This window comes from Mauremys reevesii, linkage group 11 (assembly GCF_016161935.1).
Source record: "Mauremys reevesii isolate NIE-2019 linkage group 11, ASM1616193v1, whole genome shotgun sequence".
Lineage (NCBI taxonomy): Eukaryota > Metazoa > Chordata > Testudines > Geoemydidae > Mauremys > Mauremys reevesii.
In genome coordinates, this window is record NC_052633.1 from 38,016,322 (window position 1) to 38,040,299 (window position 23,978).

The 23,978-nt window shown below is 45.2% G+C and overlaps 1 protein-coding gene across 2 annotated transcripts in view; it reads right to left on the bottom strand.

Moving 5' to 3' along the window:
* MAP3K20 (mitogen-activated protein kinase kinase kinase 20) overlaps positions 1-23,978 on the bottom strand; it is a 135,376-nt gene that overhangs the window by 70,861 nt on the left and 40,537 nt on the right. For both annotated transcript variants that reach the window (XM_039494982.1, XM_039494981.1), the window contains exons 3-4: positions 20,382-20,469; positions 1,427-1,528 (exon numbers count right to left, since the gene is read on the bottom strand). In XM_039494982.1, coding sequence (XP_039350916.1) covers positions 1,427-1,528; positions 20,382-20,469 — 190 coding nt within the window. The remainder of the gene's footprint in view (positions 1-1,426; positions 1,529-20,381; positions 20,470-23,978) is intronic.

Sequence of the window (23,978 nt, forward strand, 5' to 3'; positions counted from 1 at the left end):
ATCACACTCAATGTTGGGATTTAAACAATAATTGCATAGAGTTAATCATAATGACAAGCCCAATGCCTTATCTGCTGTACCTTCTTCTAGGGCTTGGAGGATATAAAATGTAACCATTAGCCTTCATTATTCAGATGAAATTATTTAGCCAGTATCTTGGGTATTTTGAGATTAAACTCCAAAAAAGACTTTCATTTACAAACCTTTTAAAAATAGATAAAAATAAATTGTGGGTTAGCCATTTAGGCCCTGGGGCACTGAGATCCTCTAGCATGGACTCCTGAAGAGCCCAATGACTTCTATAGGACACCACATGTGCACAGGGATCTGACCAATCTGAATGCAGGATCAGGGCCTTAAAGCATTAGCTAGTCTTTGAATGTGTATTTAACAACAAAAAGGGACTAAAAACTGTTTGCTAACACTTTGACTGTTTTTTAAAAAATTACTTAAATTACTTGGGAAATGTTGAAGAGTGTTTTAAAATTTTTATGTGTGGTACAATACATACAGAATAGCATCCACCTGTCTCAAGTTACTTGGATCATTTCTAATTAAACTGTTCCATTGAGTAGTCTAAGGGCTTGTCTAGACACCAAGGACATGTCTACATTATGGGCTGGATCGACAGGCAGCGATCGATCCAGCGGGGGTTGATTTATCGCTTCTAGTCTAGACGCAATAAATCGACCGCCAAGCACTCTCCCGTTGACGCCAGTACTCCACCAGAACAAGAGGCGCAAGCGGAGTCAACAGGGGAGCATCAGCCATCGACTTACCACAGTGAAGATACCGCGGTAAGTAGATCTAAGTAAGTCGACTTCAGCTATGTTATTCACGTAGCTGAAGTTGTGTAACTTAGATCGACAACCCCTCAGTGTAGACCAGCCCTAAGGAAAGTTAAGACAAATTAACTAAAGGTGTGAAGTTAGAGCACATTAGTTAAAGTGCATAAAACCCCATGTGTTGGGTGCTCTCATTTAGAAGTAAAGTGATTTCAGTTTGCTTTAACTAACACAGGAAGGTATTCCGGAATAGCCGTTCCTGACTAACGCCCTTTGGAAGTGGATTAAGCTAATTTGGAATAAGGCACTCTTCTTGGAAAGTGTCCACACAGGAATTTAATCAGGAATAGCTATTCCACTTAAAATTCAAACCCCACCCACCTTAAACCAAAATTCACTTCTCAGTGTAGGGAAGCTCTTAGTCTTGCTTAAACTAAAGTGCACTAAGGTCACCTTATTTCATCTTAATTTTCCTGACTATCCCTATATAGACAAGCCACAAACCTAGATATTGACATATCTATGCAATGTATTTCTATACACAGTCACCTATGAAAAATATTCTGCTGGGATTTAGAGCCAAAACACAAGTAGAAATGATCAATGGGAGGGAGTTATTGTTAGAAATCAGCCTCTCTTACCTTTAGCTATGTCAGTTGCCCAGGTCATGATATGCTCCATATCCATGTCTTCACTTCTGTTGCTATTAATGTAATCATACAATGAGCCAACAGAAGCATATTCTATTAAAAAAGATAAATAATGTGTCAAAATGTTGCTTCTAAATCAAAAGCTGGGTGATTTACCACCACCGACTGAAGCTATTTATAGACAAATGTAATCCTCATATAAAACTCTGCAATAAGACTCTGTGGATTCAGTAGTTAACAGCAGGCTGTATTCTGCAGGGGTGTAAAAGAGGCATTTTGTTTTTAATTATCCCCAGACAGGCAAGTAGTGCCTGTCTTTAAAATTAAGACAGTAGAAAGGCTCAGCATAAACAGAATTCAGATTAGCCAGATCAGGAGCTTGACAAGTATTTGGGGACAGGTACATTGGGATGGTTAAAAAAAAAGTTTGATGAGCACAGTTCTGGTCAGAAAAGCAACGATGTAAAAATGTCACCTTTTTACACAGGAGGTCTGCTCCATTTGCATATTCAGAATTTCATCTACTGACCTGAGGGACTAAAATAAGTTGTACTGCTTTTCTCTGTTCTTATCCCTGCAGAGCCAACACTGCTAAGAAAGCAAGGTGGATTCTATTCCTTCTTGTTCATCGTCAACAGAATTATTTACAAAGTACTTTGTTCTGAACAGTGACATCTGTGCAAACCCATTAACAGAAGTGTGGTTGCACAGGTGTAACTAAGGGTATGTCTACACCACAGTCGGAGGTCTATCTGCAGCATGTGTAGACATACACAAGCCAGCTTTGAACTAGCTAGTCCAGGTACCAACTGCAGTGAAGCCATGGCAGCACGGGCTAGCTACCCAAGTACAAGCCCCCCAGTGAGCCTGGGTACGGTCTCTGGCAGCTAGCTCATGCTGCAGTTGGCACCTGAGCTAGCTAAATCAAAGCTAGCTCAGACATGTCTACACATGCTGCAATCACACCTCCAACTGCAGTGAAGACATACACCCTAAAGGGCTAATTTGGCCTGTAAGCTCTTTATTGTTGGTGATGGTGTGTGTGATGGAGAGAATCCACTTTAACTTTCAGAGCCCAGGCTGAGTTTGTAGGGCTAGAAAAAAATCAATCTATTTACTGCAAACTGAGCACAACTGATTCCAAAGTCACAAATACAAACTTGGAACTCCACAGTGACACTTGATAGTAATTTTTCAGTATTTTAAATCATAATATGTGATTTAAATCATCGTATGTGTTGCTCTACACGGGAACACAGGATTTGTCATTCTTGATCAGATTACTGGTTTGTCAAATGGACTCCAGCAGTGTCCAATATTTAGTGCTTCAGAGGAAGGTGGACACTTGTCATCATTGTAGTACTGTGCAACATTGTACATGAGGGAGGGCAAAACAGTCCATCACAAAGTAGGAGATAATCTACTTTAATTACTGTCTAAAAATATGAGTCAAGTATTAGAAGTTCCTATCATGCTGATTTCTATATCCCATACTACTTTCCACATCCAATAATTTTAGCCACATCCAATAATTTTTCAAAACTCTCACAGTCCCACGCAGCACTTTTTGGTCTACACCATCACTCTAACAGAAGCATGGCGCCTGCAGAGCTCATCACAGTTCTTATGTGCATTGCTAATACATCCAGGAAGCATCATTGTCCAGTATGTGCACAGCTTGAGGAAGTACTACTACAATTAGGACTGAGATGAGAACAATGTGGAGATGTTCGAGCACAATAACTAGAAGCTAATGGGCACAGTGAAAAAACATTCCAGGTTGCTGCTGGCATTTTTGGAGCAGCTTCACGTGGTAGAGAGCGAGTCCCGACTGTTGGGACTCCATTGTCATAATGCACATTTAGGATGATAAGCACTGGCTGCAGAACTTTTGAATATAAAAGGCCACATTCTTGGACCTGCGTGCTGAGTTCACCCCAGCCCTTCAGCACAGGGACACCAGAATGAGAGCTGCATTGACAGTGGAGAAGAGTGTGGCAGTTGCACTCTGGAAGCTTGCAATACTGAATTGCTATTGGTCAGTGGGAAATCATTTTAGAGCTGGAAAACCCACAGTTTGGGCCATAGTGATGGAAATTTGTAGAGCCATTAAATGTCTCCTGCTATATCGGACTGTGACACTCGGCAATGTGCAGGACATCACAGATGGATCTGCAGCAATGGGGTTCCCAAACTACGGTAGGATGACAGGTAGCAGGCAAAGCACTATTTTGGCACCAACCCACCTTGCTACAGAGCACATTAACAGAAAAGGCTACTTTTCCATCGTCATAAAAGCGCTCATGATCATCAGGGATATTTCACAGGTAACAATGTGGGCTGGTCAGGGAAGGTGTATGACACACACATTTTTAAGAACACAGGACTATTCAGAGAGCTGCAACCAGCAACATTCTTCCCCGACTGGCAGATTACCACTGACAATATTGAAATGCCAATAGTGACCCTGCCTACCACTTACTTTCCTTGGCTCATGAAGCTGTGCACAGGCCACCTCGACAGCACCAAGGAAAGATTCAACTACTGGCTCATCAAGTGCTCCATGACTGTTGAATGTGCTTTTGGTAGACTGAAGGGACTCTGGATTGGATCTCAGTAGATTGGATCTCAGCAAGAAAAACACCCCAATGGTTTGCATATTGTGACCTACGTAATATCTGTGAGGTGAAGGGAAAAAGGCTACCACCAGTGCTGTACAGTTGAGGGAGGCTTTAAAAGAGCATGTCAAGAGTCAGCCATAGCACAGTTTTCATGAAATAGTGTCTGTCATGTGTTTTAGATTATATATTGGTTTGATCCAAGCCTGCCACTATGAATTCCGGAATGCTTGATGTACACTGTGTCTTTGCCTCCCATTATGTGTTCTGCAGTGCCTGGTGTGAACTAATAAAGATACTGAGACTTTCCAAAAACTATGTGGAAAATAGCAGTTAACCAAATTAAAGTGCAAACAAAGACATACAAGGCTAAATTTTTTTTTAACCAGCACTGTTAAGAGGGAGAAACACAGTTTACAAACCCAGGTGAAAATGGAAGTAAACAATAAACATTTTATGTCCATGTAAGTAAACAGTAGATAAGTGTAGTCCATTGTGACTACTAATTTTCTCAGGTCGGTATATGTGTAGCTTTGGTTCTCTTTGTTGTCCCCCGGGTGGAGTGGTAGGTGTAAGGATGTACACTGTGGTGCCATGTGGTATGGTGGGAGTTGTTGGGGGCAGGAACCATGAAGTTCTCCAAGGACTACAAAGGCTGCTGGGTCTGGAATCTCTGGGCCTGTAGGTCAACCATGCTCTGCAACATTTGTGTTTGTTGCCTGAGCAACCCCTTTATGTCCTGGTACGTTTCCTGATGCACCTCTTGGTTCTTTTGCCTCTTCTGCAGCAACCACTCTCTCCATTCTCAGTCTTTCTCCTTGTTCACGATCTGAAGGGCACTGCCAAGCCCTTTGATCATGGTCCAAGGCAACTGTGGCTGGGAGGATGGATCTTGCATAACCTATACTCATTAATCCTCTTCCTTCTCCTCCTGATCAGGGTCAGATGTTCAGTGGGGGGGACCCCTCTAGGCCATCACACCAGAAGCTGCTGATAAAACCAGACAGATACACCATTAGATTTATAGTCACAATGGAAAAGAAAAGTCTCAACACTGCCTTATGTCATTCCCATAAACACTTTTAATAAGAAATGCTTTATTGGCACTGTGGCTTTGGAGTGCCTCGCTACAGCACCACTCTCTATCTCAAACCATGGTGAGTATGGAGGAGTCGGAGCAGGGGGTGTTCTGTTCCATGTTGCTATGAAGTTTAGTGTTACACTCCCTTCATCCCCTCTGGTACAGGTATAGGGCAATGGCAGGGAATATATTGGCACTAGTTTAATAGCAAAAGGGGAGGGTAAAAAGAGGGAAGATAAGAGCACTCACTTAGCACAAAAGCAAGATGTTAAGGACAATATTAATCAGGGATCCAGAGGACATGAAGAAAAGAAATTCCTGAATTGCCTTTACACATATGCTAAGAGCCTGGGTAACAAAAAAGAGGAACTGGAATTGCTCGTTTATGAGCATAAATTCAGTCTAGCTGCTTTTACTGAAACCTGATGGGATGATTTGCACAACTGCAATGTTAAAATCAATGGCTATAACCTATTTAGGAAGGATTGAGTAGGCAAATGGAGAGCAGGAGTGGCACTCTATGACCAAAATGGTCATACTTCTTTTGAGTCACTGGTAACTTGGAAGAAAATTATCTTGAATGCTTACAAATCAATGTCCTAAGAGACAAAACACAAGATGGGCTATTGGTTGGTGTCTGCTACAGACCACCAAATCACACTAGGGAACAGGATGGCTTTCTCCTTACACACTTATCTATAATTCGTAGGAAAAACAGCTGCATCATCCTGGGGGACTTCAATCTGAGTGATATATGCAGGAGGTCCCATGCTGCCAATACTAAAACACCCTTAGAATTTCTAAACATTATAGCTGACAATTTCCTAACGAAGTGTTGCAGCCAATGCAGAGGAATTTTTTGAGACTTTTGTCCGAACTGATAAATAAGAACTGATCACAAAACTAAAAATTAATGGCAGGAGTATAGGTAGCAGCTAGTGACGAACAAACATAAAAAAGGTCTCATTTAAATATAACACATTGTCATTGAATATTGACAAAATGTACAAGTGCTTATACACAAATGCTAGAAGTCTACATACTAAGATGGGTGAACTACAGTGCCTGACATTAAATGGGAATATTGATATAATAGGCATCACAGAAACTTGATGGTATGAAGGTAATCAATGGGACATGGTAATACCAAGGTACAAAACATACAGGAATGACAGAGTAAGTCATGCTGGTGGGAGAATAGCGCTATATATGGAAAAAAGCATAGAGCCAAATAAAGTAAAAATCTTAAATGACTCAAACTGTACCACAGAAACTCTATGGATAGAAATTCCATGCTTGAGCAACAAGAATATAGCAGTAGGAATATACTACTGACCAGGATGGTGATGGTGACTGTGAAATGCTCAGAGAGATTAGAGAGGCTACAAAGGCAGAAAATAATGGGGGATTTCAACTATCCTACTGACTGGGTACATGTCATCTCAGGAAGGGATGCAGAATAAAATTTATAGACATATTAAAAGACTGCTGTTTGGACCAGCTTGTCCTAGAATTCACAAGGGGAGAGGCAAATCTTGATTTAGTCATAAGTGGAATGCAGGATCTGATCCAAGAGGTGAATATAGCTGAACTGCTCCATAATAGCAACCATAATGTAATTAAATTTAACATCCTTGGTGGGGGGTGGCCGATGCTAAAGAATCCCACCACGGTAGCATTTCACTTCAAAAAGGGGAACTACACAAAAATGAGGAAGCTAGTTAAATGGAAATTAAAAAGAACAGTTGCAAGGGTGCAGTGTGTGCCGACTGCATGGAGACTATTTAAAAACACCGTAATAGAGGCCCAAACTAAATGTATACCACAAATAAAAAACACAGTAAGATCAAAAAAAATTCCAGCATGGTTAAACAACAGAGTAAAACAGACGGTAAGAGGCAAAAAGACATCCTTTAAAAATTAGAAGTCAAATTTAATAAGGAAAACAGAAAAGGAGCATAAATTCTGGCAAGTTAAGCAAAAAAGCCTAATAAAGCAGGCCAAGAAAGAACTGGAATACTGAGGTGCTAAAGGAGCACTCAAGAAAGACACGGCTATTGTGGAGAAGCTAATGAATTCTTTGCATTAGTATTCAGTGCAGAGGATGTGGGGGAGATCCCCACAGTTGAGTCATTCTTTTTAGGTAACAAATCTGAGGAACTGTCCTAGATTGAGGTGTCATTAGAGGAGGTTTGGGAACAAATTGATAAATTAAACAGTAATAAGTCTCCAGGACCAGATGGTATTCACTCAAGAGTTCGGAAGCAACTCAGATATGACATTGCAGAACTACTAACTCTGGTATGTAATCTATCATTTAAATCAGCCTCTGTACCAGATGACTGGATGGTAGCTAATGTAACACCTATTTTTTAAAAAAGACTTCTGACCGCTAATTGCCAGGATCACTTCTGTAAGCCTAACTTCACTACCAGGCAAGTAAAGAACAGAATCATCAGATACATAGATAAATGCGATATGTTGGGGACGAGTCAACATGGCTTTTGTAAAGGGAAATCATGCCACACCAATCTATTAGAATTGTTTGAGGGATACAGTGTACTTGGACTTTCAGAAAGCCTTTGACAAGGTGCCTCACCAAAGGTTCTTAAGCAAAGTAAGCTGTCGTGGGATAAGAGGGAAGGTCCTAGTAACTAGTTAAAATATAGGAAACAAAAGATGACCATTTTTCACAACGGAGAGAGGTAAATAGCTGGGTCCCCCAAAGACAGTGGTGGGCAACCTGCGGCCCATCAGAGTAATCTGATTGTGGGCCGCGAGACAATGTAATTGTAAATGGGGAATCATTATCGAGCTGATGTGTTTCCAGCAGTGTATCCAGTGGGGACTGTTCTTGGCCCTATGTTATTTAACATTTTTATCAATGACCTGGAAGAAAACAAACTCATCCCTGATAAAGTTTGCAAATGACAACAGTTGGAGAGTGGTAAATAATGAAGAGGACAGGTCACTGATTGAAAGTAATCTAGATTGCTTGGTAAAGTGGGCAAGCAAACAATATGTGCTTAATATGGCTAAATATAAAGGCATACATCTACAAATAAATATTATAGGCCATGCTTATAGGATGGGGGCCTCTATCTGGGGAAGCAGTGCCCCTGAAAAAGATCGGAGGATGATGGTGGATAATCAGCTGAACATGAGCTCCCATTGTGACACTGTGGCCAAAAGAGCTAATGTGATCCTAGCATGTATAAATAGGGGAATCTCGAGTAGGAGTAGAGAGGTTATTTTACCTCTATATTTGGCACTGGTGTGACTGCTACCGGAATACTGTGTTCAATTCTGGTGCCCATAATTCAAGAAAGAGGTCAGACTAGGTAATGACAATGGTCCCTTCTGGCCTTGGCATCTATGAATTTTCACAGGAAGGGGTTATTTTGGCTGATATCTCACTCCTGAGGGTCACAAAGACACAGAGCTCCCGGCTGCAGCTGCAGTGTGTGCTGCCAGCCTATTTACTTCAATGGTACAAGCTGAATTCACCACAGTGTGGCATGGGAAAGTTTCCCATCTCAGGGGAAGAAATTAGGCCGTCACCCCTAGAAATCTTTGGGAGAGGATGGCAGAGCATCTCCATGAAAGTTTCATCAAGATTTCTCAAGAGGATAGAAGAGAAATCCTATTCTGATAAACAGAGTACTCTGCATGGCCCACCACCTAGCCCAACCAGCCAAAGAATTGAAAAGCTGATGTGTCGCCAACTCTACCTCTGTTAGTTCTACCCCTCCTTGAGAACAGAACACTATTCTGATATGGACTGTGTAACTAAAATACCATAAAACCCTTCTTAGGATTTATTCCCTAACATAATGCCAGTAAGCAAAAAAAGTCAATACTTTTGTCAAACACGGGAGGGAAGCAGGGAGGGAAATAAGGTTTTAGAGAAAGGAAAAGCAAAAACAAAACAAAACAAAAAAACACAAGGAATAATGCACGTAAACACTTACTCAAGCTCCCTTCCCCTTCTCCTCAGCGGGCTCAATTGTGCTTGTCAGGCAGGACTGGCTAGACTTCTGCAGAGTTTGAAACTGGTCCTGGAACATGCCATGGTTTGAGTCCCCCACCGTGTTTCCTCCCTCCTCTTCCTCCACGCTGTTCATGGCAGAAGCGTCTATCTCTGGCGTCTCCAAGGTATCCAAACTTGTCTGCAGGGTGCTGGTTGGGTCTCTACCAAGTATGGCAAGCAGTTCGTTGTAAAAGTGGCAGGTCTGCGGGGCAGCAGCAGATTTCTTGTTGCCCTCCTTCGCTTTGTGGTATGTTTGGCATAGTTCCTTCACTTTCACATGGCACTGCTGTTGATCCCTGTAATGCCCCTTTGCCGCTGGCCGGCTGCTTCCCACAGCTCCCATTGGCAAACTGCAGCCACTAGGAGCTGCGGGGGGCCGTGCCTGCCGACGGTCAACGTCAGCAAAATGTCTCACCGCCCGCAATCAGATTACTTAGATGGGGCACACCACTGGGCCAGAGGCTGATGAAGTAATGACAGCAATCAACCCATCTTCTGGGAACAGTTAAAGGACAGAAAGGAAGTGAAAGGGGAAGGCTGGCCAGAGCCGCAGGGTAGAGGATCTCACGATAGTGAAGTCTTGCCTCTCCATGCCCAGAGAATGGACTATTGGGGAAGTTTACATCCAATTGTATGTTGCTGCACAAGGGACTGTGCTGGTGAAGTGGTAGAGGAGACCTAATACATAACATACTGGTACTTATAAACTCGGAAGTGTCCAAACTTTTTGTGGTGATCCAAAGGGCGAGAAGGGGGCCTGTTATGGTGCCCCCAACAAAATACAATAAGGTAACCAACCAGACACGACCTATCCCCAGTGGCTGTTACAGATGGACTGGTCACCAGGCCAGACAAAGATATAGAGGAGGGAAAAAGGCACTTTAATATCTTTTTTTTTTAAATAAACAGAGCGTTTATAATTTGAGCTATGTAGCAAATATAGTCAAATTGCTATTTTTTCCTCTCTCTTTATATTTTGCCACTACCTCAACCTAGAAAAGTAAGTGTATGAATATATTTAAATGTTTTCCTCCAAGAAAGTACCATACAAATAAACACACAATTTCCCGATTATTGTTTCTGAATTAATTTAACAATTAGAAGTCACTTAAAAAGATATATTTTATTAAACATTAGTGCAAGTGTAAGTTCTGTCACATACCTTTATCATTCTACTAGATAAACATTTTTTACCTACTACTCATTCATTTTGTTTCTAAATACAATATCATGTACCTTGCAACCCAGCATGATAAGCAGTAGACTAATCTTAGAAAACAAACTACACATACAAATGGTACAGAAGAACTTTAGAGCCTTAAGGCTTGTCTACACGGTACTTTAAACTGTACCAGAGGGATGTAAATTTTAGCCCACACTAACATGTTGCGCACTAACTGATACCTGTGGACCCTGCTGGCATGCACTAAAAGCTCCCTAGCACATGTTAATGTAGTCCCGTTTCAAACAGTACTATATTAATGTGCTCTGGGGAACTTCTAGTGCATACTAGCAGGATCCACATGGGACAGTCGGTCTGTGACATGCAAGTAAAAACTAAAATTCTCACCTCTCTGGTGCAGACTAAAGCACCGTGTAGACGAGCCCTTAGTGGTATATAACCTGATTTTGTGTCTGTAATGAATGAATCAACTATCCTAAACCAACAGCCTTTTACCCTACAATAACATTTACTGAAAACTAGTCGATTCAGTTCTTAAAGGAACACTATTTGGCCCCAGTTCTCCAGTGTGCTACGGCAGCTTTGCATTGCTCTGGCAGCACAGAGAAGCCCTAAAGCTGATGTACTTAGGCATACATCATGATGTACCTAGGTAGCATAGAGGACTCTTCAAGCGGTATGAAGCTAACATAGCAGAGCTCGTATGCTACCTCCTCCCCTGGTTGCTGCCATAAGGGGTATGGCTGCGATATCCTTGTACCCAGCTGACTGCAGGAGGGCATTGGCAGCCGGCATCATTTAAAACAGCCTTTAAACTTCTCTAATTTATTATGAGGATTGGCTGTTCCCCTCCCCTCTGCACTTCCAGAGGTGGGTCATTGTTGTTGTAATACAGGTGGTGCCGGCCATGCTCCCTTCTCCAGCTTCCCGCCAGATAATTAATTACAAAGTAATTACTGAGTAAAAACTGTTAGAATTAACTGAATACCAACCAGTGACCTAGGCTAATGGGCCCACAAACGGTAGTCATAAAAAATTAAATGTTGTTCCTTGGCTATTTAAGACATAGCAGGGGGTGGGGGCAATTGCTGGAGATGCTGCTAGCAGAAAGGACATTACTGGGCAAGATTTTCCCATTCTGTGGCCCACTATCTCCTATCTGAGATGTCTGGGAAGTAGTGAGCAGTAAAAATAAGTAGGGAGGGATAAAGAAAGGACAGCTACCTATTCCGTAACCGGCGTTCTTCGAGATGTGTTGCTCAGGTGTATTCCACAGTAGGTGTGTGTGCTCGCCACCTGTGCACCGGTGCCGGAAGTTTTTCCTTTAGCAGTACCTGTAGTGGGGGAGCACCACTGCGACCCCTAGAGTGGCACCTCTATATCGTGCTATAAGGGGAGCTGCACATTCCCCCCACCTTCAGTTCCTTCTTGCCAGACAACTCCGACAGAGGGGAAGGAGGGCAGGATGTGGAATACACCTGAGCAACACATCTCGAAGAATGCCAGTTACAGAACAGGTAACTGTCCTTTCTTCTTCGAGTGATTGCTCATGTGTATTCCACAGTAGGTGACTCCAAGCTATATCTGATGGAGGTGGGTAGGAGTTTAAGGGTTTCCGGGATGGAGTACCGCCCTACCAAACCCGGCATCATCTTGTGTTTGGGAGATAATTGCATAGTGCAATGAAAAGGTGTGGACAGAGGATCACGTGGCAGCTCTACAAATGTCCTATGTATGCAGCTGACGAGTCCTGAGCTCTCGTAGAATGCGCCTTCACGCTAGGCAGCGGGGGAATCCCTGCCAGGTCGTAACACGTGTGTATGCATGAGGTGATCCAGCGGGAAATTTGCTGGGTAGAAACCGGTTGCCCCCTCATGCATTCGGCCGACGCAACGAAAAGTTGCGGGGATTTCCGTAATGGTCTGGTTCGGTCTAGGTAAAAGGCCAGCACCCTACACATATCTAGCATGTGTAGGCGTTGTTCCTCATCAGAGGAATGGGGCTTGGGACAGAGTATCGAAAGGAAAATGTCCTGATCCATATGAAAAACCGAGATCACTTTCGGCAGAAAAGCCGGGTGTGGACGAAGCTGGACCTTATCCCTGTGGAAGACCGTATACGGGGGTTCCGAGGTTAGGGCCCTAAACTCCGAGACACAGAGGGATGAGGTGATCAACACCAGGAACACTACCTTCCATGATATGCGGGACCAGGAACACGTGGCCAAGGGTTCAAAAGGAGGACCCATGAGGCGGGAGAGCACTAGGTTCAGGTCCCATAGCGGGACCAGGGGCCTGGCGTAAGGGAATGCCCGATCCAGTCTTTTCAAAAACCTGGATGTCATGTGATGGGAAAATACTGAGTGACCATGCACTGGAGGATGGAAAGCCGAAATGGCTGCTAAGTGTACCCTAATCGAGGCGGGAGCTAGCCCCTAAGGGACCAGAGGTAATCAAGAATGGGTTGGAGCAACGAGGATGATGGGGAAATACCCCTTTCTCTCACCCACCTAGAGAACCTAGACCATTTGGCCAGGTAGGTCTGTTGTGTGGATGGCTTTCTGCTTTCCAGCAGAACTTGCCTGACATCCTCCGAACACCTTCCTTCCTCCTTGTCTAACCATGGAGCAGCCATGCTGTCAGATGAAGTGCGGCCAGGTTGGGATGGAGGAGGCATCCCCCATCCTGGGAGAGAAGATCCGGCCAAAGTGGCAGCCTGCGCAGGGGGGGGCCGCTAGAAGCTGCAGGAGGGTTTTGTACCAATATTGCCGGGCCCAATCCGGGGCTATGAGGATAACCCTTGCTTATCAGGGGAAATGTTGGAAAGGCATAGAACAGGTGGCCCAACCACCGAATCAGGAATGCTTCCGAGATCACCCTCCTGCCTACCCCGGCCCTGGATCAGAACTGGGGGCAGAGATGAATCTGGGCGTTAGCAAAGAGATCTACCTGGGGAGCTTCCCACTCTCTGAAGAGTTGCCGAGAGACCTCCCAGTGGAGTTACCACTCATATTGGCGGGAGAAAACCCTGCTGAGGTGATCGGCTCGCGTATTGTGAGTGCCAGGTAGGTGAAAAGCCCTCAGAGAGATATTGTGGGCTATGCAGAATTCCCATAGGTCCAGGGCTTCCTGGCACAAGGCCGAGGAGCGTGTGCCCCCTTGCCTGTTGATGTAATACATCACGGTCGTATTGTCTGTGAGGACTCTGACCATCTTTCCCCGCAGGTGCGAGCTGAAAGCTATGCACGCCAGGCGAACCGCCCTGAGTTCCCTGACGTTTATGTGCAGGGACAATTCCGAGGTCGACCATCTGCCCTGGGTTTGGAAGCTCCCCGTATGGGCTCCCCACCCCAGGTCCGAGGCATCTGTCACCAGATCTAGTGTGGGAGGGGTCTCTCGGAAGGGAATCCCTGGTAACATGTTGCTCAGGCGGGACCACCATGGCAGGTCGGCTACTACGTTGGGAGGTAACATGACCACCTTGTCCAGGTCGTCCCTGGCCTGGGAATATTGGGAGGCCAGCCAGAGTTGGAGGGGCCTCATTCTGAGTCTGGCATGTCGCACCACGGAGGTGCATGCTGCCATGTGGCCTAATATTTGAAGGCACACCCTTGTCATTGTCACGGGGAAGGCCATGACTGAAGCTATGAGACTTTTGAGTGTCTCGAACCTGTCCCGGGGGAGAGAGGCCATGGCCATCACCGAGTCTAACAGCGCCCCAATGAAGTGTATGCGCTGAACTGGCACTAACGTGGACTTGTCCTCGTTCACCACTAAGCCTAGACTCTCACAAGTGGCCAGCAGAAATTCCATCTGGGCCTGCACCTGGGACCGGGACTTGCCCTTGAGCAGCCAGTCGTCCAGGTAGGGGAAAATTTGCAGCCCTATCCTCCTGAGGTGGGCTGCCACTACCGCCATGCCTTTGGTAAAAACCCTGGGGGCTGTGGAGAGGCCAAAGGGAAGGAACATAAACTGGTAGTGGTCCTGCCCTACCCGGACGTGGAGGAAGTGCCTGTGACCCTCGAAAATATGGATGTGGAAATACGCATCCTGGAGGTCCAGGGCTGCGAACCAATCCCCCTAGGAATAAGAGAGGCCAGGGAAAGCATACAGAACTTGTAATGGACCACAAATTGGTTGAGGTTCCACAGGTCGAGGATGGGCCTGAGCCCACCTTTTGCCTTCAGAATCAGGAAAAAACCAGGAGTAAAACCCTCTGCCCTGGAATTCCTGAGGTACCTTCTCCACCGCGCCCAGTGTAAGGAGGCGTGTCACCTCCTGGTTTAGAAGGAGGGCGTGCTCCGGGTCCCCGGGGACCTCCGGGGGCAAGAGGTGGTGGAGGGGAGGAGGTGGCGAAGCGAACTGCAACATGTAGCCCTTGGAAATGGTGCTGAGGACCCACTGGTCTGATGTCATATGGGACCATTGCACTCGGAAAGCAGATAAATGGTTTCAGAACACAAACTTTATCAACTGGGGGGGCTTCCCTGGCAACGGGCCCGGTGACCCCCCCCAAAGAGTCCAAAGCGCCTCTTGCCCTTTGAGGGGCCAGGTCGCGGGGCCAAGCAGGACTGGCACTGGGACCTGCGTCTCTGCTCCCTCGGCCTCTTAGGTAGGGGCTCAAATCTGCCTCTAGCTGGAGGGGCCAAGGTCTGTCGCCTGGGCTTGTCCTTCGCTGGCAGGACATATAGTCCCAGAGTTTGCAGGGTGGTGTGGAAGTCTTTCATCCCATGCAGACGGATGTCTGTTTGATCCGCAAACAGGGCCTTTCCGTTGAAGGGCAGGCCCTGCATGAGGGACTGGGATGCCACGGACAGCCCTGACAGCGAGAGCCACGATGCCCTGCGCATGGAAATGGCCGAGGCCATTCAACGGGCCACTGTATCCACTGCGTCCGAAGCCGCTTGAAGAGCTGCTTTCGCTGCCGCCACTCCTTCGTCGACCAAGGCTCTGAACTCTCTCTTGTCCCTTTCCTGGAGAAGGGGTTCAAACTTTGGCAGGAAACCCACAAATTAAAATCATACCAGCTCAGTAGGGCTTGGTGATTTGCCACCCTGAGCTGGAAGCTCACCGATGAATAAACCTTCCTGCTGAAGGTACCCAGTCTCCTGGCGTCTTTATCCTTGGGGGCGGGCGCGGGTGACCATGCCTCTCCCGGTGGTTTACAGACTCCATCACCAGAGAGTTGGGTGCCGGGTGAGAGTACAAGTATTCGTGCCCCTTTGCTGGCACAAAATACTTTCTCTCTGCCTTTTTAGAAATAGGTGTCAAGGAGCCCGAGGTTTGCCAAAGCGAAGTCGATATGTTGGCCACCTTTGGTGGAGAGGTAAGGCCACGCAGCCTGGTGCCGAGAAGGACAACACGTTGAACAAGGTGTCCAACGGCTTCTCCCTCTCTTCAGCCTGAAGCTGGAGATTCGAGGCCACCCGCTAAAGGAGCTCTTAGTGAGCCCTGAAATCTTCCTGTAGGGCGGGTGGTGGTGCCGCTATGGATTCCTCTGGTGCCGGTGAGGGGACCGGTTCTGCCCCCAGGGCGTCGGGCAGTACCGGTGGTTCAACCCCCAAGTCCAAGCCTGGGTGCAGTGCCGCTGGTTTGGTACCGGTTGACTTTTCCCAGTGCCGAGGCAGGGATGTAGAGTGTACCTGTGATGCCCCAGCTACTGAACAGGGTCTCGCCCATGCAGGTAATTGGGGCCACAGTGCCCACTGACACCACTGCCCTTGCCAAGGCATCCCTTGCCACTGACCCGCTTGGGGACCAAGCAGAGCCACTTGATCATGGGGGGGCGGCGCGGCCCGGGGATGGGCGGCTGGGTGCCGAAGCCAAAGTCGCTGAGGAACGCACGGTGCTGTATGAACGTCGGGAGTGTCCACGGCTGTGTCAGTGCTGACCTCGATGACGAAGACGTGTACCTCTCGGAGGTGCTGCTTCTAGATTCCCCCTGGCAACCATGGCTACAACGCCTGGGTGCCGATGACAGTCAAGGGGTGTTCCGAGCATGACGTTTGTCGGAGCAAACACTTGAATCTGAGCGTCGGTGCCGACGGTGTTGAGACCTGCTCCTATAGCTTCGGTGGTTAGAGGAGCGTCGATGCGTCTTGTCTCGGTGCCTGAGACCTCTGTGGGTAGTGGTGGACCCTCGAGACTCCCTCTCAGCGAATCGGCCAATGGAGTGGAAGTCTGGTGCGGGCTCCGGGATGGCCCCTCGGAACAGGTAGGTATCTCGTCCTCGGAGTGGGGGCTATGCCGTACCGGGGAGGGTTGATGAGCTCCCAGCAGTGGCTTCCTTCGGGATCGGAGGCCCGTCTCAGGCAGCGCACCTGGCACCGAAAGGGCGAGGATGTCACGCACTGCCTGTGCTGCCTCTGGCGTCGACGGCATTCTCACTGCAGGAGAGGCATGCACAGACAGGACCAGGCTACTCCGCTCAGTGCGAGTCGGAGGTCTGGCTCACAAGGGGGATCAGGTCCAGCCTCACCTCTGTCCTTCTCTCGGCACCGCTGAGTCTTCCCTTGCTTCTTGGTGGGGGAGCAGTGCCGACTGGTGGATGGAGCCTCGCTTCGCACCGATGATGCGGTGCCCAGTGCCGAGTCGGGTCAGCGTGCTGGTGCCGGGACCAATGCCGACTTCATTAGCAGGGCCCGGAGTCGGATATCTCTTTCACACTTCGTTCAAGGTTTGAATGATCTGCAGATTGTATAACGCTCACTTACTTGAGTCTCGCTCAGACAGCAAAGGCACTGAGAGTGTGGGTCGCTCCTGGGCACTGACCTGCGACAGGAGTCGGACAACTTGAAGCCTGGGGCACAGGGAATGCCCCGAGCCAGGCAACTAACTAGAAAAAACAATCTACGAAGAAGAGATGTACTACTAAGGCTAGAAGCGCTACAGCAGAGCTGGAGCACGAAGTTCCAACTACCTTCACTGACGGCAAGAAGGAACTGAGGGTGGAGGGAGTGTGCAGCTCCCCTTACAGTGTGATATAGAGGCACCACTCTAGGGGTCACAGCAGTGCTCCCCCACTACGGGTACTGCTAAGGGAAAAACTTCCGACATTGGTTCACGTGGCGAGCACGCACACCTATTGTGGAATACACATGAGCAATCACTCAAAGAAGAACCAGATTGTTTACTTTCAAAGGGAGAGGTCTTCCAGGTAGTACATCAAGTCATCTAGATATTTGGCTAGTTTTACAACAAGCTATATAAAAAACACTTCTGAAGTCAGTATAAGCTAAAATTTCATACAACTCCAACTCCAAAATGAATTGAAATAGAACAGTCAAAGGAAATGTTCAGGAATAAAGCAAACCACCTCTATCTGCTGTTATACAGTATACAGAGGCAGAGTACATGGAGTAGTATATAAAGGCAAAAATTCTAGTGGCAAACTGGAGAAGGGGTCATGGCCAGTTCAGGCTGTGCTGCAATGTGGCACCACCTCCAGAACTGCAGAGAGAACAGCACAGACATCTCAGAATTGTGGGAGATGCTGGGCTGCAGAAATAAAATAAACGTCAATAACTCACTTAACGGATAAGAGAGAGACGTGTATATCCAGTTGAGTACATTTATTAAAATATCCCTGTAGTTAAAAGACTGTCAAGCAATTCAGTTCATAGCTTGTAAAAATAATTGATTTTGTTCTTTTAGAAGAGGCAGTTTTTATCATCATTTCCATACTTGCTTTCAAAATATCAAAACTATTAAAAATTCAGTGGTGACTAAAACTGGCTACACATTATATTACCTTGCAGGTAGGATCCAGTAAGCCAACAAAATATAAAGCCATGCAGGAAGCCTTCTGTGATAAAAATTGACTTGGCTCAGGGCTTACAATGCTAATGTACAAGGTCTACATGACAGGACAAATGATGATGAATTCAAACTGAGTATGGACTATGAAATTTATTTATGCAAAGTGATGGGAGAATAAGATGGAGACCTCCATTTGAGAAGTGCCTAGTCTAGGGTATGTCTACACTATAGCAACTATACCCTACAGTCCCATAGCTATGCTGGCATAACCCCATAGCATAGATGCAGCCTTCACTAATGGAAGGGGTTTTTCCATTGGTGTAAGAACATCGTCTCCCCGAACAACAGTAGCTAGGTCAATGGAAGCAGCAAAGAGTCCTGTGGCACCTTATAGACTAACAGACGTTTTGGAGCATGAGCTTTCGTGGGTGAATACCCACTTCGTTGGATGCACGTAGGCATCCGACGAAGTGGGTATTCACCCACGAAAGCTCATGCTCCAAAACGTCTGTTAGTCTATAAGGTGCCACAGGACTCTTTGCTGCTTTTACAGATCCAGACTAACACAACTACCCCTAGACACCACTTCCTAGACACCACGGTGCAAATAAGTGGTGGTCACATTAACACCACCCTATACCAAAAACCTACCGACCACTATGCCTACCTTCATGCCTCCAGCTTCCATCCCGGGCACACCACAAGATCCATTGTCTACAGCCAAGCACTGAGGTACAACCGTATCTGCTCTAACCCCGCAGACAGAGACCAACACCTAGAAAATCTCCACCAAGCATTCTCAAGACTACAGTACCCACACGAGGAAATAAGGAAACAGATCAACAGAGCCAGATGTGTACCCAGAAGCCTCCTACTGCAAGACAAACCCAAGAAAGAAACCAACAGGACTCCACTGGCCATCACATACAGTCCCCAGCTCAAACCCCTCCAACGCATCATCAGGGATCTACAACCCATCCTGGACAATGATCCCACACTTTCACAGGCCTTGGGTGGCAGGCCAGTCCTCGCCCACAGACAACCTGCCAACCTGAAGCATATTCTCACCAGCAACTGCACACCGCACCATAGTAACTCTAGCTCAGGAACCAACCCATGCAACAAACCTCGATGCCAACTCTGCCCACATATCTACACCAGCAACACCATCACAGGACCTAACCAGATCAGCCACACCATCACCGGTTCATTCACCTGCATGTCCACCAATGTAATATATGCCATCATATGCCAGCAATGCCCCTCTGCTATGTACATCGGCCAAACTGGACAGTCTCTAAGGAAAAGGATAAATGGACACAAATCAGACATTAGGAATGGCAATATACAAAAACCTGTAGGAGAATACTTCAACCTCCCTGGCCACACAATAGCAGATTTTAAGGTGGCCATCCTACAGCAAAAAAACTTTAGGACCAGACTTCAAAGAGAAACTGCTGAGCTCCAGTTCATCTGCAAATTTAACACCATCAGCTCAGGACTAAACAAAGACTGTGAATGGCTTGCCAATTACAGAACCAGTTTCTCCTCCCTTGGTTTTCACACCTCAGCTGCTGGAACAGGGCCTCATCCTCCCTGATTGATCTAACCTCGTTATCTCTAGCTTGCTTCTTGCTTGCTTATATATACACCTGCCCCTGGAAATTTCCACTGCTTGCATCCGAAGAAGTGGGTATTCACCCACGAAAGCTCATGCTGCAAAACGTCTATTAGTCTATAAGGTGCCACAGGATTCTTTGCTGCTTCTACAGAACCAGACTAACACGGCTACCCCTCTGATACTTGACAACTACCCCTCTGATACTAGGTCAATGGAAGCATTCTTCCTTCAATTTAGCTGTGTCTACATTGGGGGTTGAGTCGACATAGTGACGGCATTCAGGAACGTGGATATTTTCACACTCCTGACTGATGTAGCTGTATGTCAACCTAAATTTTAAGTGTAGATCAGACCCTAGTTGAGAAACCCTCCAATCCTGCAACTGACTCAATGTGGGTGCAAGCAATGTGACCAGTTAGGTATTGCAGCCGTAAGTGCATTCAGACAGAATGTCAGTAATGTCAATAATACATTTAATCATAGATAGAAATAGAAACATGGTTTCCAATTATGTAGATATAATTAGTTTATTTAAGACTTTATGCCATACACTTACAACAACAAAACAGAAGCATACAGTTCACAGTTTGAGTTAGGATCTAGCAACGTTAGCCCTTCTATATTATAAAGAAAAAAGTCAAAGGAAGAGTCCTCACCTGTAACTATGCCATAGTTAGGAGGTTCAATAACAGCTCCATAGAACTGAATGATGTTTTTGTGACTGAGCACACTGAGTATTTCTGCCTGTTCAAAACCAAAATAAAAAGTTTGACAATTAATAATAAAATGTATTTACTGCAATAATATATATTAGACTCCATGCACAAACCACACATATCATATATGAATCAGAAAAATAATGTCCACTTGGGGTATTCTCCTTAGAAAACCTACCTGTTTGGAAAATGCAGAGTTCTCAGCACTTCTGAAAATCAGGCCACTTTTTAAGTGCCTAAATAAGGATTTAGGAGACTAGTTTTTTTTTTTTTTTAAACTTGGTCAAAAAAGATTTTGGGGGTTTTGTTTTAAAATGATGTGTTTAATTTTTGGGCCTCTCAACATTTGCAGCTCTATAATATATTCCAGTAATAATAATAATAATAATAAATTAAATGCTTATTTTAAAAAATACTCAATGATTTAAAAAAAACCACATTATTGTTTTACACACACACTCTAGAAATGAAGGGTTATAGAATGCAAACACAGCCATATTATATATTATCCCTCACAAAAATGCCTTCCTTGAAATATTACATTAACCTCTGAGCTTCTACTACCTAGATCAGTCACAAGCATTGGAAGGAAACAAAGTCATGGACAGTAAAGCAGTCAGCCCCACTGAGTAATAATACATAAAAAAATAAGGGACCTTGGCAAGCTTTATTACAGCAGCTACAACTACCCTAACAAATATAAAGCCACTGGCAAAATGAACCTCATTTGTCTCTAGATTTTGTACCGAGTGCCATGGTATGAATATACATGTGCATGTGGAAGCCTATAGATGTGTAATAAGTAAACATTTCACATGGTAGCAATAGTTTGTCTCTTGCAGCCTTTTCCAAATAACTTCATCAAGGTTTGAATTAGCATCTTGTATGCTATGGTTTGCATATGCTGAATGCAAAAGTTTAATCATAGCCTTGAACTTAACCCCAAGATTTCTGATTGCACTGTGTACTATGTTGTTTCCCCTGCTCAATGAGATTTGAGTTATTATTACAAATGAACAGAGTGTAATGCACAAACAACTTCAATAGGATATAGAGTTTATATTCTACAGGTGTGGTACATGCATTTCTGTATGTATGATACATGGAGAGTTTCAAAATTCTTTTTCAACATTCTGTCCCTTCACAGCATAATTAAATAATTTTGATTTTTTTAAAAAGTCTCATTATGTTTTCATCAGAGGTGCAAAATCACATTTGAGGCTTTTTAAGGTTATTGTGAATCTCAATGCTGTAGGACCTGATTCACCTAGATGGGTGCAAGGGCATTTAATTTGTACGTACCTAAGCAACTGTGCCAGAGGTGTGATTCACCACCAACAAAGGACAGACAGTAATATTCCTGCTATCCCCGCAGGGAATCTGCCAGAGCTTTGAACTCCAACCATAGCTCCATAGATACCCTGTCAGCAGCTGTTAAAAGATTCCGACTAATATTCCTATATTGCCTGCTTGAATATTAGATCTCAGTCCCTGAATCCTAACAATATCATGAAAAGTGAGATGAACAAATCCAAGTCTCTTAATTCAGGCCCAACACAAACGAAAACATCTAGGATTCTTTTGTTTTGTTCAACACCCCAGTGCCCTGAAGAAACAAAACAAAACAAAAAAACCCTCTTCTTGTGTGATCACCTGAAAACTCATGTCTCTTCACCTAGAAATATGATGCTACAAAATACTCCATGGCTTGTGTTATTTTTTTCATGCTAAACTTCCCAGGATCATGCTTTTAGGCTCTAAATATACCAAGAATTTAACTGAGAACCATTAAAACATATTAAAATCATGTGATAACACGATTGTCAATTTCATTGTAAGAAAGGCCCAAAGCAGGTACTTTCTACTTTAAGCTCCGATCCTGTAATAGCTCACAAGCAAGAGGAATGTTGTGCCGATTCAGAGCCCCACTGAAGTCAACTGAATCTATTACTGCACTATCAATTGCAGGATCAGAATCTAAGGGTATGTCTACGCTGCAATTAGACACCAGCTGGCTCAGCTAGGGCTGTGGGGCTGGTCCCAGAGCTCGTAGTCCTGCCCAAGCCTTGAAGTCTACATTGCAATGAAACAGCCCCAAAGCCCGAGCCCCACGAGCCCAAGTCAGCTGACATGGGCCAGCCGGTCTAAATGCAGCGTAAACATACTCTAAGAGTCCAAGTCAAACCATCAACTCAGATGATGTAGAGCGTACTACCATACATTATTTACAATGTAGTAACAAACACACTTTGGTCCCTTCAGGGCAGTTACAGGCATTGATGTACCCATTGCTTTTAATACATGTTCTTCTTGATCTCATGCTGCTGTTCACATCTCTTAATTAAGATGTAACTGATGCCAGAGCAAGCTTGTATCTAGGATTGGGGGAGGCAGCTATTAATCATCCATAAATCCCCCAAATTAGGAGGTCATAAAAAACATCTCCCCCTAAGGGCCATTATTCCTAGAGAGAAATCTTTTCTAGGCCTCTTTTAAATCAAGCACTCTGCTGTCTTTAGAGCTGGAGATTCCAGCCAGTTCCTTTCACTTGCTCTTTTTCATGGCTCAGCTGTGGATTACATTAGCCAATTTGCAGCAGGGACCAAGCAAACAGCCAGTCATCTTTATCAATGCAATTGTGCTTTGAAAATCTTTTCTCTCCTTCTGACTTGGATGTTCCATATTCTAAGTAAAAACTCACAGATGGTCACCAGTTGACTAAATAGCTAAGGACCAGATTTTCAAAGTTATTTAGTTGCCTAAACACAGATAGGTGCCTAGTGGGATTTTCAAAAGCATCTGGGCACTTATGAAAATCCCCCTAAGTGCCTATCTGCAACTTTAGGTACCTCAGTCATACACAGCCTGGACACACAGTTGAACTACAATCTGACATGCAGGACAACCACAAGTGGCATCTAATTTACTGATGATACCGCACACCCAGTCATAGGACAAATCCTTGGCTAGTCACAAGGTAATAGCAATCATCACATCACATTACCAACCACTCATCACACAATATTCTAAAACAGTTCTGGATGAACCTGAGCACTTGCTGGTCTCTGTTAACAATATGTATTCCACTGAAGCGCAGATTGGACAGCATTTCGTTTGTGTGTGTGTGTGGGGGGGGGGAAATCAGAAAACCAAACCAAACTACTTTGCTATGTTTGAAAACTAAACCATTGACAAGAAATTAGAAGACAAAGCGAAGTACATTAAATACATATTTTAATTAAATTAATGCTCATGAAGTGTGGCCAGTGTAGCAGCTCTAGAACATGAAGTCCTGTCTTTACTCGCAAGACACACAGAGTGCAGGCAGCAGGAGTGCAAGCTACCTCAGTGCACCCTGACTTTGTGCCCAACCTTGACCTCTCAGAATCATCTCTTCTGTTGAAAGGATAGTTTAATCCTTATGTCCATTTGCCAATGAAAGTATCAGTGCTTCCAGGAGTGGTGTGGGGCGAGGGCAGGCAGGTAGCCTGGCTGAGCCCCACTGCACCGCCGCCTGTGGTAAACACCTCCTGGCCA